At 44.3% G+C, this 15,122-nt stretch overlaps 1 protein-coding gene across 1 annotated transcript in view; it reads left to right on the top strand.

Moving 5' to 3' along the window:
* LOC308173904 (dedicator of cytokinesis protein 10-like) overlaps positions 1-14,580 on the top strand; it is a gene marked incomplete at its 5' end in the record, with an annotated part of 24,163 nt that extends 9,583 nt beyond the window's left edge. The window contains 18 exons of the mRNA XM_080548957.1: positions 457-555; positions 1,757-1,875; positions 2,283-2,398; positions 3,084-3,221; positions 3,321-3,503; positions 3,686-3,796; positions 4,322-4,537; positions 6,420-6,477; positions 7,307-7,411; positions 8,137-8,243; positions 8,321-8,443; positions 8,590-8,703; positions 9,916-10,062; positions 10,334-10,544; positions 12,820-13,010; positions 13,557-13,657; positions 14,082-14,220; positions 14,462-14,580. Coding sequence (XP_080405083.1) covers positions 457-555; positions 1,757-1,875; positions 2,283-2,398; positions 3,084-3,221; positions 3,321-3,503; positions 3,686-3,796; positions 4,322-4,537; positions 6,420-6,477; positions 7,307-7,411; positions 8,137-8,243; positions 8,321-8,443; positions 8,590-8,703; positions 9,916-10,062; positions 10,334-10,544; positions 12,820-13,010; positions 13,557-13,657; positions 14,082-14,220; positions 14,462-14,509 — 2,326 coding nt within the window. The 3' untranslated portion in view covers positions 14,510-14,580. The remainder of the gene's footprint in view (positions 1-456; positions 556-1,756; positions 1,876-2,282; positions 2,399-3,083; positions 3,222-3,320; positions 3,504-3,685; positions 3,797-4,321; positions 4,538-6,419; positions 6,478-7,306; positions 7,412-8,136; positions 8,244-8,320; positions 8,444-8,589; positions 8,704-9,915; positions 10,063-10,333; positions 10,545-12,819; positions 13,011-13,556; positions 13,658-14,081; positions 14,221-14,461) is intronic.
* Positions 14,581-15,122: the final 542 nt, after the last annotated feature.

Here is a 15,122-nt window from a genome sequence, read left to right as displayed (position 1 = left end):
TGACACGTGTAACAACAGGAGTACGGTGCATCTTTCAGTTGTCGGCAAATATTACAATATGACAGCTGTCACTCACTGGCATTAACTCTCCATCATAAATCATCGAGTAAGTCTTTAAAGTCCAACCAGTGGCGTCACATTCTAACCCAGACAACAATGGTGATTTGCAGGAACCATTATTACAGGCCATTTTTGTCTTGCTGAAGAATGTACATAGAAGAGTTGGAAAAATTAGGATTCCCCTTCAAACTAACACTGAAACAGTCTTTTATGTACCGTAACCAACGCCACTAACCCCCCTGCCTGGCTGTGACCTCTGACCTCTCTCTGCTCGGCTTGCTGCTCCCTCTCTGGCTCTTACCATGCTGGTGAACTATGATGATGACTATGATCATGATGATGATGATAATGATAATGAAGGTCTGGTTAACGCTGATGTCGTTGGCTTGTGGACAGGAAGTTAGCAGCAGCAGTAAAGTTGGCTCAGGCCAATCAGAGCACTGGCACCGGCCACGCCCATGGCCCTACCCCCTCCTCTGGTCTCCTCCCACAATGGTAAAACACCAGAGGGCCACCTGCCTTCGACACTCACCACAGGAGCTGTGCTTCACACAGCATTAACACTAAGGACAGCCGCGCCTATTTCACCAACTCTTAGCGCCGCCTCTTTGGTCAAATGACCGTAGTCTTTAGAATGGGAATCTGCTACTCACACACAGAGATCACTAGATGGCGCCTCTTGTAAATTAGCCTGCCTCCTACATAGAAAAACTGCAAAATAGCTTTATACTAGCTTATTCTGATGTGATTTTGAAAATGTAAGGATACTGGGCGGTAAAATGCACTTATCTAGGAAAACTCATGAAAGGAGGGTCCTGAAATTTGATTGAGTGCAAAGGTATAAAACATTTTTTACTCACTTGGTCAAATGACCCCACACATGGCTGTTCTAGTTTAACACATAGACCTCCTCTAGAGTATATAGCGGGAGCACATACAGACCCTTCATACAGTTGTGAGCTGGACAACAGGGCTTCATGTAGGCTACTTGGAAAACACACACATTGAGCCCCAACTTGCTTGCAACTGTATTGTGAGAAACATTCACATGAAATCCTGTTTGGCGAGGACAATGGCGAGATTGGCGAGGACAACGTCTTCATGTTATATTCAGTTTTTCCCACTCACTCAATGCTGGAGACCTGCATAAAGGCTCTTTAGTGGAGGCCAATTGGGGCCCATTATGTTCATACTGTTGCATTACAGGATGAGTAGACCCGGGCTGAATAGTACGTACAGGTAGACTACAGGAGCACCTCTAGGTAGCGTAGTTAGCCTACTACCTGTCTGTTGAGAGAGTAGTTCATCATGTTCCATCATTAGTCTTGTCTTGATTTTTTTGGCCTCAACAGTGCAACCATGAGCATCTCCATGGTTACACTGTCAGTGGTCACGTGACCGAGTATAGCTCTGTTTTCCCTGCATGCACCTGTACCATACGTGTGGTGCTCTGTTATTAGCTAGCCTGTGTCTGTGCCCCCATGTGATTGACTAGTCTGTCTGTATCCCCCAGTGTAACAACAAGTCTAACAACAACAACAACAACAACAACTATTACTATGTGGTACAGAACTAGAAGCAGAACAACTTTAACTACAGTTGTAGCTCTGTCAGATTATTCACCTTCAGTGTAGAACCACTGGATGTATCTAGGGCGTCTACTCTATAACCTGTTGCCCTCGTCCGCCCCTCCTAGGATGTTATCTGGGGGACAGGACGGCCACACCCACCGCCACGCCCGTTCCCAGACCATGCCCATCATCAGGACCAAAAACGCCCTGAACAATCCCAAGCTGCTGCACATGATGGAAACAGGTAACACACACACACACACACAGCAACCCTAAACCGCTGCACATACTGGACAGGTATGACTCCCATTCACTGTTGCGTAAGGTTTGTAGTCTATCCAGCCTAGTTTGAGGTCATGTTTGGTCGGTCAGTGCTGTGATATAGTGTGTGATAGTACGTGAGTGTGGGTGCGAGTGTGAGTGTGTGTGTGTGAGTGTGCGTGTGCGTGCTTTTGGTAGCTGTATTATCTGTTCTTTGTCCCTCTCTCTCAGATATCCAGCCTGTTTGAGGTAATGTTTGGTCGGTCAGTGCTGTGATATTGTGTGTGATAGTATGTGAGTGTGGGTGCGAGTGTGAGTGTGTGTGTGTGTGAGTGTGCGTGTGCGTGCTTTTGGTAGCTGTATTATCTGTCCTCTGTCCCTCTCCCTCAGATGGGAACATCCCCGAGGGAGACACTCTCAGCCCTACGGACATCGAGGCGAACCTTTCTACTGAGGTGGCTTTAACAGTGCTGGATGTCCTGGGACTCTTCACACATCACCACAAGGTAAGACAACTATCCAGCTACACCCAACACTGCTACACTAGGGTGTTTGGTTCTTTATTGAACATAATACACAGCTGTTTTATTTTATTTTTCCTGTCAACTGCATTTTATTGCATCCGTTTAGGAAATGTGACACGTTCTAGTCTTTTGTGGTCCGCATATCGGCAACCAATCAAAATATTCTGACTTTTATTTTGAAACACGGAAACTACGTGTTAACGTTGTTGAGAATCACAGCACAAACTCGCTAGTCAAGCCAAAGTTCTGCAACAAAATGGATTGGGTGAGTAATCCCCACTGCTACCTAGTTAACTAGAACACTACTTTACACTGTTAGCAGGCTCACAAAACAAGCTGTGTTAGTTTACTTGCGAGTGTGTCATTGAGCGGAGAGTGGAGCACTTTGAGCTGCATCGTTTGCAGGAAAAGCGCTATACAAATAAAACGTTATTATTATTCTTATTATTATTGATTTTCAACAACGTGGAAATGTATTCACATTTTTCGAAAGAAAAGTCTGATCATTACATCGGATCCCGATATGCGGACCAAAGCATTAGAACGTGACACAAATATGCTATATATATATATATATATATATATATACAGTATATGTATATATAAATATATATGCTAAGTTTGGCTTGATCTGGTTAGTAATATGTGTGTGTTTGTGTTGTCATAGAAACAGCTCCTACATGACGAGGGGCAGAACCCGCTGATGAAGAAAGTCTTCGACACCTACCTGCTGTTCTTCCAGATCAACCAATCAACAGCCACCCTCACTCATGTGTTTGCTTCCTTGAGGCTCTTTATACAGAAGGTACACGCACACACACACGTACGCACACACACACACGTGCACACACACGCACATACACACATCTATCTATCTATTTATATATTTCTCCCCCCTCTCTAGTTCCCCTCTGCCTTCTTCCTGGGCAAAGCGGACCTGTGTGGGAGTCTGTGTTATGAGATACTGAAGTGTTGTAACCACCGGTCCAGCAGCACGCAGACCGAAGCCTCTGCTCTGCTCTACGTCTTCATGAGGAAGAACTTTGAGTTCGCTAAGGGCAAGTCCATAGTCCGCTCTCACCTGCAGGTCAGTGTGTGTGTGTGTGTGTGTGTGTGTGTGTGTGCGCGTGTGCGTGTGCGTGTGCGTGTGCGTGTGCGCGTGTGTGTGTGTGCGTGTGTGTGCGTGTGCGCCCACAAGTTTGAGTATGACCTCTTCTTTCCTTCTTACCGTTCATCCTCTCCTCCCCCCCCTCCCCTCCTCCTGTCCAGCTGATCAAGGCAGTGAGTCAGCTGATAGCAGACGCAGGGATCGGGGGCTCTCGCTTCCAACAGTCTCTGGCCATCATCAACAACTTTGCAAACGGAGACGCACCGCTGAGGGTGAGAGCTGAGAACCAACTGTTACCTTTAGAACTACCTAGCCAAAATAGCCAAAAGAAAGAGATACCTAGCCAAAATAGCAGAAAGAAAGAGATAGCTAGCCAAAATAGCCACACACACAGTTGCAGACAACATAGAACAACAAAATAGAAGCCTACACATTACAGTATATAGCATCATATGTATACAGATACACAAGTATACATTAAAACTAAATGCCACGGGGTCGTGAGGTTGACGTGTGATATTCCCATCATGTATCAAATGTGTCATTTTACACTGCGATCTCACACGCCGTATCGCGCAAGATAGCGGCTAAGGACAGACGCAGTACCTGCACACTCACATGTCATATTATATTGTTAAATTATAAAAATAAAAATAAATCTAGATATATGTATCTATTCTTGTCATTTTTTTATTTCTTACTATCCTTCTTTTTCTGTATTTTTTTTAATGCTATATGTAAAGCACTTGAAATGTGCTGTACAAATAACCTTGGCTTTGCCTCGCCATGTGTCCTAGAACACAGCGTTCCCTGCTGAGGTGAAGGACCTGACCAAGCGGATCCGTACGGTTCTGATGGCCACGGCTCAGATGAAGGAACACGAGAAGGACCCGGAGATGCTGGTGGACCTCCAGTACAGCCTGGCCAACTCCTACGCCAGCACGCCTGAGCTCCGACGCACCTGGCTGGAGAGCATGGCCAAGATCCACGTCCGCAACGGGGACCTCTCTGAGGTACGACACTCACAGGAGTTCCAGTAGGGTTAGGACTGGACCAGCTCAGTGGCCTTGCGCTTAGAGTGCCCGCCCTGAGATTGGGAGGTCGTGAGTTCGACTCCCAGTCGAGTCATACCAAAGACTATAATAATAATAATAATAATAATAATAATAATAATAATAATAATAATAATAATAACTTTATTTGTATAGCGCTTTTCCTGCAAACGTTGCAGCTCAAAGTGCTTTAATCATTATATAATCTTAATTTTATTATTTTGTAACTTAAATGCAATATTAAAAGGATGGGTTTTTAGAATCTTAATTAAATTATTTAGTCATTTAAAGGCAATATTAAAAAGATGGGTTTTTAGTCTTGACTTGAACATATTTGCTGAGGTTGCATCCCTAATGTAAACTGGCAACAAATAACTATAACATATGGTACCCGATGCCTCCCTGCTTGGCACTCAGCATTAAGGGTTGGATTGGGTGTAAGACCCTGCGACATACCAGCGTCTTGTCCAGGGGGCGTACTTGTACATCAAGCTGCCTCAGGAAACAGCAGATAGGCTCCTGCCCTATGGGCCATTAGATAGATAGATAGACTTTATTTGTCATTGTTACAGTACAGGTACCAAACAACGAAATTTAGGAGGGGGAGGCTCCCCTGGTGTTTAAGAAAGGAAAAAGAAACACATTTTGGAAAAAGCATAGATGCATAAAATCACAAGAAGATAAAGAGCTGGTTTACATCAATAGAGGCTATGTACACAATCCACTGTACTATACTGCACAGATAGTCAACTAGGGTTGTCATATTGCACAAGAAAGTATTTTTTCACATTTTTTTTAAAGTGTCACAGTTTGCAGGCTTGAAAATGTACATGTTTGTGCCTCAGCACTAGCTGCCATTACAATCCGTCCGGACTTGTCCTGGGCCCAGAACTTAGGCCTTTTCTGTGTTCAGGGCCTTGACGGCCCTGTGGTAGAAGCAGTTCTTCAGTCTGTTTGTCTTAGCGGCCGGGGTCCTGTACCTCCTGTTCGAGGGCAGCTTGACAAAGTGTTCGTGCCCAGGGTGGGTCGGGTCCTTGGAGATCTTGGAGGCCCTCCTGAGACAGCGTGTTTCGTACAGCTTCTCCAGAACCATCGGTTCTCAAGGCTACTTACTTAGGACTGGGCACTGATCCAATAGGGGTGCTAGCCACATGTAATGGGGGGTCAGGGTTAATATATATATATATATTAATATATGTCCCCCAAATATATATATTATATATAGGGGCATGGTTAGTTAGATAGATAGATAAATGCTGTAGATAGACAGGTATGGTACAGTATATGTGTGCAGCTTAAAGTGCCCAATACACATTTAAGTAATAGTAATGTCTCACACACTCACTCTCTCTCTCTCTCTCTCTCTCTCTCTCTCTCTCTCTCTCTCTCTCTCTCTCTCTCTCTCTCTCTCTCTCTCTCTCTCTCTCTCTCTCTCTCTCTCTCAATTCAATAACAATTCACTAAGCTTTATAGACATGGTAAGACATCTTACATACATATAGGAACTTATCAATCAACAATGACAGAAAGGGAAATTATGATATAGAATTAACAAAAACAGTAACATAGCAGTAACAATATTAGCAGTGGTTACAAAAACAACTCCTACTAGTAGGCTACTGGTTTTGTTTCAAGTTAGTTCGTTGTTAGTTAGTTGTACCACAAGCTGTCCCTAATGTAGTGGCAGCAAGCCATGTACCTGGCTGCCAATTTGGAGCAGTGTGATTTTCCCCCAATAGGAATTGGAATTTCACTTTTTTTTGTTTAAAATGTTCTCTCTCTGTCTCTCTCTCTGTCTCTGTCTCTCTCTGTCTCTGTCTCTCTCTGTCTGTCTGTCCCCTAGGCGGCTATGTGCTACATCCACATCTCAGCCCTGATCGCTGAGTCCCTTAAGAGGAGAGGTGAGCCACCCTGACCACTGCATCTTCTCTCCGTGTGTGAGTGTGTGTGTGTGTGTGTGTGTGTGTGTGTGTGTGTGTGTGTGTGTGTGTGTGTGTGTGTATGCTGTAATGTGTGGAGACTCATAAACTCTTTAAGCCTTCAGGATGGCCCCTACCAACGATGGCTGGCAGCATGTGTGACATCATCAGCTTTCGCTTTGTTCTTATGGCTAGTCTTTCTGCTGTGTGTGTGTGTGTGTGTGTGTGTGTGTGTATGTGTGTGTGTGTATGTGTGTGTGTGTGTATGTATGTATGTGTGTGTGTGTGTGTGTGTGTGTGTGTGTGTGTGTGTGTGTGTGTGTGTGTGTGTGTGTGTGTGTGGTGTGCGTACGTGCATGCATGTGTTTGTGGGTATTTTTTCCTTTTACTCTCTTATTGAAACAAATTGCGAGTGAGATTCACTCCACTTTGACATGGGTACATAGTGTTTCCCTCTGCTCGTGTGCTTCCCAGTGTGTGTTGGCTGGCTTGCATCATCATAGAGCATCATCTCTCTCTGCCTGTCCATCTCTTCATGTGACAGCATGTCTATACAGCTGACTCCCTAGATTGTTATACAGTTAAAAGGCAGAAGGCGGTGGTGGTAAACTGTGTAAATCAATCAATCAATCCTTCCTCCTCCTCCTCCTCCTTCCTCCTCCTCCTCCTCTCTTCTCCTCATTCTCCTCTTCCTCTTCCTCCTCTCTTCATCTCATTCTCCTCCTCTTCCTCCCTCCTCATCCTCTCTTCTCCTCATTCTCCTCCTCCTCCCCTCCCTCCTCCTCCCTGTCCCCCCCTCCTCTTATAACAGGCTACTGGAGAGCTGACCAGGCCAGGGGGTCCCGTGTGTGTCCAGAAGGGGCCAGTGTGTTTAACTGTAGCCCCACCCCTGTACTAACCCCCCGAGATACAGACAGTGAGTGGTCCCGGGGAGGGCGGTGGGCCGGAGATGGAGTGAAGTGTATCATGTCGTCACCTTCTTAAAATAATGGCTTAAACGTCACTTTTGAGGAAAATCGTGTTTTTGCCTAAAGATCATATATTCTAGATTTTGTTCAGTATTATTCTGTCGTCATCTTCTTAAAATACTGGCTTAAGTCGTATTTTCAAGTGTTGAGAAAAACGGAATAAACTGAACCAAATCTAGAATATATGATATTTAGGCAAAAACATAATTTTCCTCAAAAGTGACTATGTATTGTATGTGTGTTCATGGGTACCAGGTGAAGTTTGACATATTGGATGATTATATTGTATTGTATAGTTCTCGGTGGGAACATTGACTTCAATGTGAAAAAAAGATCTTAGTGGCTTTAGAGCAGCGCAGCTTTTATGTGCATGCTGGCTTGTGGTGTCGGAGATGACATTTCTTGTTGTTGGTGGTTTCTGCGCCTGTTTGACAAATAAACAGAATTACCAACCAATGAAGTGATAGTGTCATGACAAGTCTGAGTTGACAGAGAAACGAATAGGTATAGACAATTATCAATTTAGCATTTTGTTACACATAGTAACATCAAATGAAATAATGTATTATAGCTTCATACGATCAGTTTTTAAAGAATGAAATGTTTACCATCCTCACAAAACGGATGTCCTTTGAGCTGCTAACTAACTGACACTTCCTGTGTCTGACCTCAGCGTCCTTCTCCATGGGCTGGGCGGCATTCATGTGTATCAGCCCCAATGTGAAGGAGGAGGGCGCCATGAAGGAAGATTCAGGGACACAGGACACCCCCTACACTGAGGTACTGCATTCACGCACACACACACACACACAGAGTTGACTTGGAGCTGTGTGTAGACTAATCGTCTGTGTGTTCAGGACACTCTTGTAGAGCAGTTGGAGCTGTGTGTGGACTACCTGTGGAAGTCCGAGAGACATGAGCTCATCGCCGACATCAACAAGCCCGTCATTGCCGTCTTTGAGAAGAGGCGGGACTTTAAGGTGATTGACGTCATGTTCTGTTTCCCTGGTCACAGCGGAGGATGGTTGCTGTTTTGACTGACTGACTGACTGACTGACTGACTGTGTGTGTGTGTGTGTGTGTGTGTGTGTGTGTGTGTGTGTGGTTGTGTTTGTGTGACCTACAGAGGTTGTCGGAGCTCTACTATGACATCCATCGTTCCTACCTGAAGGTGACCGAGGTGGTGAACTGTGAGAAGCGTCTGTTTGGTCGATATTACAGGGTGGCTTTCTACGGCCAGGTGAGTGGTCTAAACACAGGCCTACATATGCGTCACATTCCAATGCTTTGGTCCGCATGTCGGGATCTGATGTAATGATCCGACTTTTCTTTTGAAAAACGTGAATACATTTCCGCGTTTCTTGAAAATCAACGACACATCACTAGTCAACTAACACAGCTTGTTTTGTGAGCCTGCTAACAATGTAAAGTAGTGTTCTAGTTAACTAGGTAGCAGTGGGGGATTACTCACCGAATCCATCGCGATGCAGTATTTTGGCTTGACTAGCGAGTTTGTGTTGGGATTCTCAACAACGTTGAAACTTAGTTGTGTTTGTGTAGAAAAGTCTGAACATTTTGATTGGTTGCCGATATGCGGACCAAAAGACTAGAACGGGTCACACATATACATGACAAACCTACACAACTCACATACATGCTACAGCTCACATACACTAAGCTGGTCGGGCTTGGCTATGAAGAGGCCGAATACTTTTTGTCTCATCTCTCAGTAAGAGTGGATCAGGGTTAGGGTTAGTCTAGGAGAGATAGTGGTGGAGTTGTAATCAGGGTTAGTCGAGGAGAGATAGTGGTGGAGTTGTAATCAGGGTTAGTCGAGGAGAGATAGTGGTGGAGTTGTAATCAGGGTTAGTCGAGTTTTCAGATTCATCTTTTTAGTCTCTTTGATTCCCTCCGTCTGCTCTTTTCTTCCTTTTGATGTTATTTGTTATCAAGGCTGTGGTAAGTTTTCTCTTTTTTTGTCATCTTTTTCTTTCCTAGCACTCTGTCACCTCCCAGCTCCTTTACTAATAACTTGACTAATATGTCACCATGACAACATGTCTGCTCGGCATACATATTGATTATCTGTTTGTATGATACCTCTGGTATATGAGAGATAACCCACTGACTTTTTGCCCATGGTGCTTTGAGAATGGCCCCTGACCCCAGCTTCACCCAGAGTGTAACGTTGGCATCTTCTCAGTGTATATTTAATCAAAACTTTGTTTTAACAGTCTGACAATATGTGTTTGTGGTAACCCAGCAACACCACTCTAGACGTATTCATTAGAAGGTCACAGTTCGAAAACAAAAGACACAGACACTCACTATTCACACACCACCCAATAGTTACCTACTGTACACCAGTTACACACACACACACACACACACACACACACACACACACACACACACATACACACACAGTCTCTGATTCCTAGTGTTGTGACAGGGTTTCTTTGAGGAAGAGGAGAGCAAGGAGTTCATCTACAAAGAGCCCAAGCTGACGGGTCTGTCAGAGATCTCCCAGAGGTTATTGAAGCTCTACTCTGACAAATTTGGAGCTGACAATGTCAAGGTGATCCAGGACTCCAACAAGGTGAGTCGGAACCATTGGTACGGTATCCCAAAATACATCCCCTGTATATCAAACTGATAGTATAACAGTAGTTGGAACATAACAGTAGTACCTTATGTGGACTGCTATCAGCAGTGTTGACCACTGGAATGCAACAGTAGTAAAGTATACAGTATATAGACTATGTTGACCACTGGAACATAGATCGACACTGACCTCATGACCGTTGTAGACATGGTAATCAAACTGTGGACTGATGATGTCATGATGGTGTCATGTGATACCTGTCCAGGTAAACCCCAAGGATCTGGACCCCAAGTACGCCTACATCCAGGTGACCTACGTAGTGCCCTACTTTGACAACAAGGAGCAACAGGACAAGAGGACGGACTTTGAGCGACATCACAACATCAGGCGCTTCGTGTTCGAGACTCCGTTCACGTTGTCAGGGAAGAAACACGGAGACGTGGAAGAGCAGTGCAAGAGACGCACCATACTGACCAGTACGTATACCAGCATATCCAACACACTGACCAGTACGTATACCAGCATGTCCAATACACTGACCAGTACATGTACCAGGAGAACAGTCTAACCAGTATACTGACCTCTGCACTACATTGTATATTAGTATACAGTATATTCCCCTCTTACATCTCTCAGATACAATCTCTACTAGGGATGTACCCGAATACCAATACGTTATTCTGGGAAAACACAAATAATGTGATGGAAACAGATACAAATTCTACTGGAAGTTACTTGTTATTATTCGCAAAAAAAACGAATATGTGACGATTTAAAATCGGTGAGATTAAAAAATATTTGTTATCTTTTGATATTTGTTTCGGCCAATGCGAGGAATGTTGCAGTGAGAGAGGCCGGGCTAGAACCACATAATATCACCATATTATAGTGTTTTGTCCAGGCGTTACACTTGGCCACACAAGCGGTTGAGTGTACCCTGTGTCAGCTGCTTGCTGGGTCAGGTGAGGCGGGTTTCAGCCTTCTGCCACCGAGGCTCCACAGCAACCACTGTGTTCGTATCCTAGAATGCTTTTTGTGAATGTCTTGTAGCTAATAGAATGAATGAATGAATGAATGAATTAATGAATTAATGGACTTTATTGTCATTGCTACAGTACAGGTACCAAACAACGAAATTTAGGAGGGGTGGCTCCCCTGGTGTTAGGAAAGGAAAAAAAAAAAGAAAACTTAAAAAAAAAAAAGCACAAGAAGGGAAGGAGCTGGTTTACATAAATAAAGGCTATGTACACTATCCACTGTACTATACTGTACAGATAGACGACTAGGGTTGTCATATTGCACAATAGTATTATTTCACATTTATTTAAAGTGTCACAGTTTGCAGGCTTGAAATGTACATGTTTGTGCCTCAGCACTACACCTGATTTTTTCAGTCCAGCAGCTGCCATCAATCCGTCCAGACTGTCCAGGGCCCAGAACTTAGGTCTTTGCTGTGTTCAGGGCCTGGATGGCCCTGTGGTAGAAGCTGTTCTTCAGTCTGTTTGTCCTTGCGGCCAGGGACCTGAACCGCCTTTTCGAGGGCAGCCTGGTAAAGTGTTCGTACCCAGGGTGGGTCGGGTCCCTGGAGATCTTGGAGGCCTTCCTGAGCGAATAGCGTTGTACAATTGAAAACATGCGGAGCACATTTTTTAATGTATTGAGCCCATGACACTTGATTGCAGATTGAACTTGGAGTGAAAACCATGTAAAAAAAATCCATGTTGTTGGGCTTTAAGGTTAAACTGTTATTGCTGTAGCTCGCTGCACTCAAGCTACACTTGCAATGCTGTTCTCGAAGTGTGCATTGTTGGTGGTGTGTTGGTGTGTTGTTGTAAGTGTACAACAGCTAAACTAGCTAGCTACATTAACATTGGCAATGCAGTTGAGGAAGTGATTCTGCATGCAGGGTTATCATCGAAATGTAAACTACGGGGAAAATGCGTTTTAACAAATATCAACTTCAGGACCATGGCCACTTTCTGACAGTTAATTTCTTATTAAAAGTAAGACTAGTAGTCTAATATACTGAAAAATAGATAAGGTAATAACATCTCTGTTTAAAGTATAATCAGAGGAAAATATTAATATTGCACACTTCTCTCTATGCAATTAAAACATATTTTATTATAAAGTCATCAACATGTTTAGTGTGCAGCAAATTATAATAGGCTACCTGCAACGTATCTACACCAAAACAAACCAATTAACAACATGCCGTTCTAGAGTAGGTGTTTAACAGCTGTTAGAACAGCTGTTTCCTACTGTTAACAGGGGAAACGGATGAGATGAGGCCAGTGACATAATCAGGCCAGGGTATCCGGGGCTCCAGCCCTGAATGTTTTCTAAATAGCTCCGGATCTCCAAATCTCTCTCTCAAAAAAAAGAGAGAGAGATGACATGTACAGTATGAGGATGTGGAAATATATTTAATAATTAATGATATGCCAATATAAAATCGATTGTATGCTTTGAAGGCACAAAAATTGCATTGCCAATGCCAATGAATATTAGGTTAGAAAATATGTTTAATGTGACTTCCGGTATAAACCACGCCCACTTCCGGTCTTCAATCCGAATACAGATACAGATCATTTTGTTGGTTGAACAGATACAGATACAGTCTCTGTACACCTCTAATCTCGACTGACCAGTTTACCGAAACTAAAATATTTTCAATGGCTTTGGTTTGCTTGCCAGATTGAAAAGCGCCACCCCCCCCAACACTAATCGTTTCTTTCCCCCAACCCCCAGCAAGCTCCTCTTTCCCGTACCTGAAGAAGCGCATCCAGGTGGTTGAACAGCAGAGTGTGGAGATGAACCCCATAGAGGTGGCCATAGACGAGATGTCCCGCAAGGTGTCTGAACTCAACCAGCTCTGTAACATGGAAGAGGTGGACATGATCCGGCTACAGCTCAAACTTCAAGGGAGCGTTAGTGTTAAGGTACACACACACACACACACACACACACACACGCACGCACGCACACACACACACACACACACACACACACACACACACACACACACACACACACACACACACACACACACACACACACACACACACACACACACACACACACACACACACACACACACACACACACACACACACACACACACACACACACACACACACACACACGCACACGTGAACTAAAATCCCTGGAACTGATTGCCAACAGTAATGTAATGTTGTGAGCTTAGAATTATATCTATCTCCGTTTAGGGTAGTTCAGAGATATTGACCGTCAAAGTTTTTACATTCCATTATGTTTTGTGAGATGGAACCTTTGTATTTTATGAATTACTAACTCAAAAAACGTCAACATTTTAAGAATAACACCACACAGGCATTAATAAACACCTAATGGATCAGATTATGTAAAAAAACTAAATTGAGATAGAACCTTATAATTCTAACGTCACGAACAGTAATGTAATGTTGTAGTAATGTAGTGAGTAAGCAGCCTGTCCTCCCTGCCAGGTGAATGTTGGACCCATGGCATACGCCCGGGCCTTCCTGGAGGAGAGAAACGCCAAGAAGTATCCTGACAACCAGGTCAAACTGCTCAAGGAGATATTCAGGTATTCATCACAACTCCCTCAGCACATACTAGGACTACAATATAGAGCTCGACACTAGAGGTGTCTACACACCCTCGGAACACGGCACTGCACTAGAGAGTCCCACTCTAGTCCCAACCACTGTAGTGTGTATATATATAGTACTAGTCCCACTCTAGTCCCAACCACTGTAGTGTGTATATATATAGTACTAGTCCTACTCTAGTCCCAACCACTATAGATGGTGCAGCTGCTGATATTACAGATGCCCTAGGAAAAGCTCAGTGTCTCCCCCTAGAGGCAGTAAAGCTCAGTGTCTCCCCCTAGAGGCAGTACAGCTCAGTGTCTCCCCCTAGAGGCAGTAAAGCTCAGTGTCTCCCCCTAGAGGCAGTAAAGCTCAGTGTCTCCCCCTAGAGGCAGTAAAGCTCAGTGTCTCCCCCTACAGGCAGTTTGCAGAGGCGTGTGGCCAGGCGCTGGATGTGAACGAGCGTCTGATAAAGGAGGACCAGGTTGAGTACCAAGAGGAGATGAGAGCTCACTACCGAGACATGCTGACAGAACTGGCTACTGTCACCAACCAGCAGGTGTGTAAGCAGCTCACTGTAGAAGAACACAACTCTCTTCCCTACTCTAGAACCACAACTCTATTGTATAGTCTTCATAAAAATCGTGCTGGTATTAACTGTTCTAAACGTTCTCAATCTCAATGGTAAACAGTCTCAATTGTATTTAATATTCTAACCATAGAATATGTTAACCTCCAACCTGCAGACCCTTTTGTTTCCTCCGTGGCACCTTTTCATTAATCTCTCTCTCTTTCTCCAGATCCCTCACACAAGACCACCTGGGACAGAAAGGCACAGTGCCCACTGAACAGCAAATAGGGTATGCTGGAAATGGCCTGGTCCCAGGGGAGCATGCTGCCCTAAAATGTCTCTTCATCAACAAAGTCATCCTTGAGAAAGCAGCGAGGTGTGGATTGGAACTGGGAATTATGGGAAGTGGAGTATGTAGACGTGGTTGTTGTAGTCTGTAGTCCCTATGATGACGTCCAGTAGGCCAGGCTACTGTCATGTTACAATGTTTGTTTTTAAAAGCTCCATACATGTATGCACTCTGCCGACGCCTCATCGTCTTACTCTATAAACATACACACTCACACACACACACACACACACACACGGCAACACCTTTTCTCCACAGCCCAGACCCTTTAGTAAACAGTGACCTTAATGAGCTTGTGGTGCGTTCAACTGAGTGATATTTGGTCATCAATCTGGTCACAGTATTTCTATATTTCAGATATTTGTTATCGTCTTACTGCAGATGTTTGCCACACGTGGTACTGTAGATCTCTGCAGGTCTGGTCTGACTAACCGTCAGCCCCCAGCCTGTTTGGTTGAACGCACCCCAGTTCCTATCTGAATGTAGACCAGCTCCGCATCGCTACTTTGTATCCTAACGTTCTGGAATTCCCAGCTCACAG

This window comes from Nansenia antarctica (assembly GCF_963989245.1).
Source record: "Nansenia antarctica genome assembly, chromosome: 19".
Taxonomy (NCBI): Eukaryota; Metazoa; Chordata; class Actinopteri; order Argentiniformes; family Microstomatidae; genus Nansenia; species Nansenia antarctica.
The sequence above is the reverse complement of the archived record's forward strand: the minus strand, read 5'-3'. Positions and strand labels throughout refer to the sequence as shown.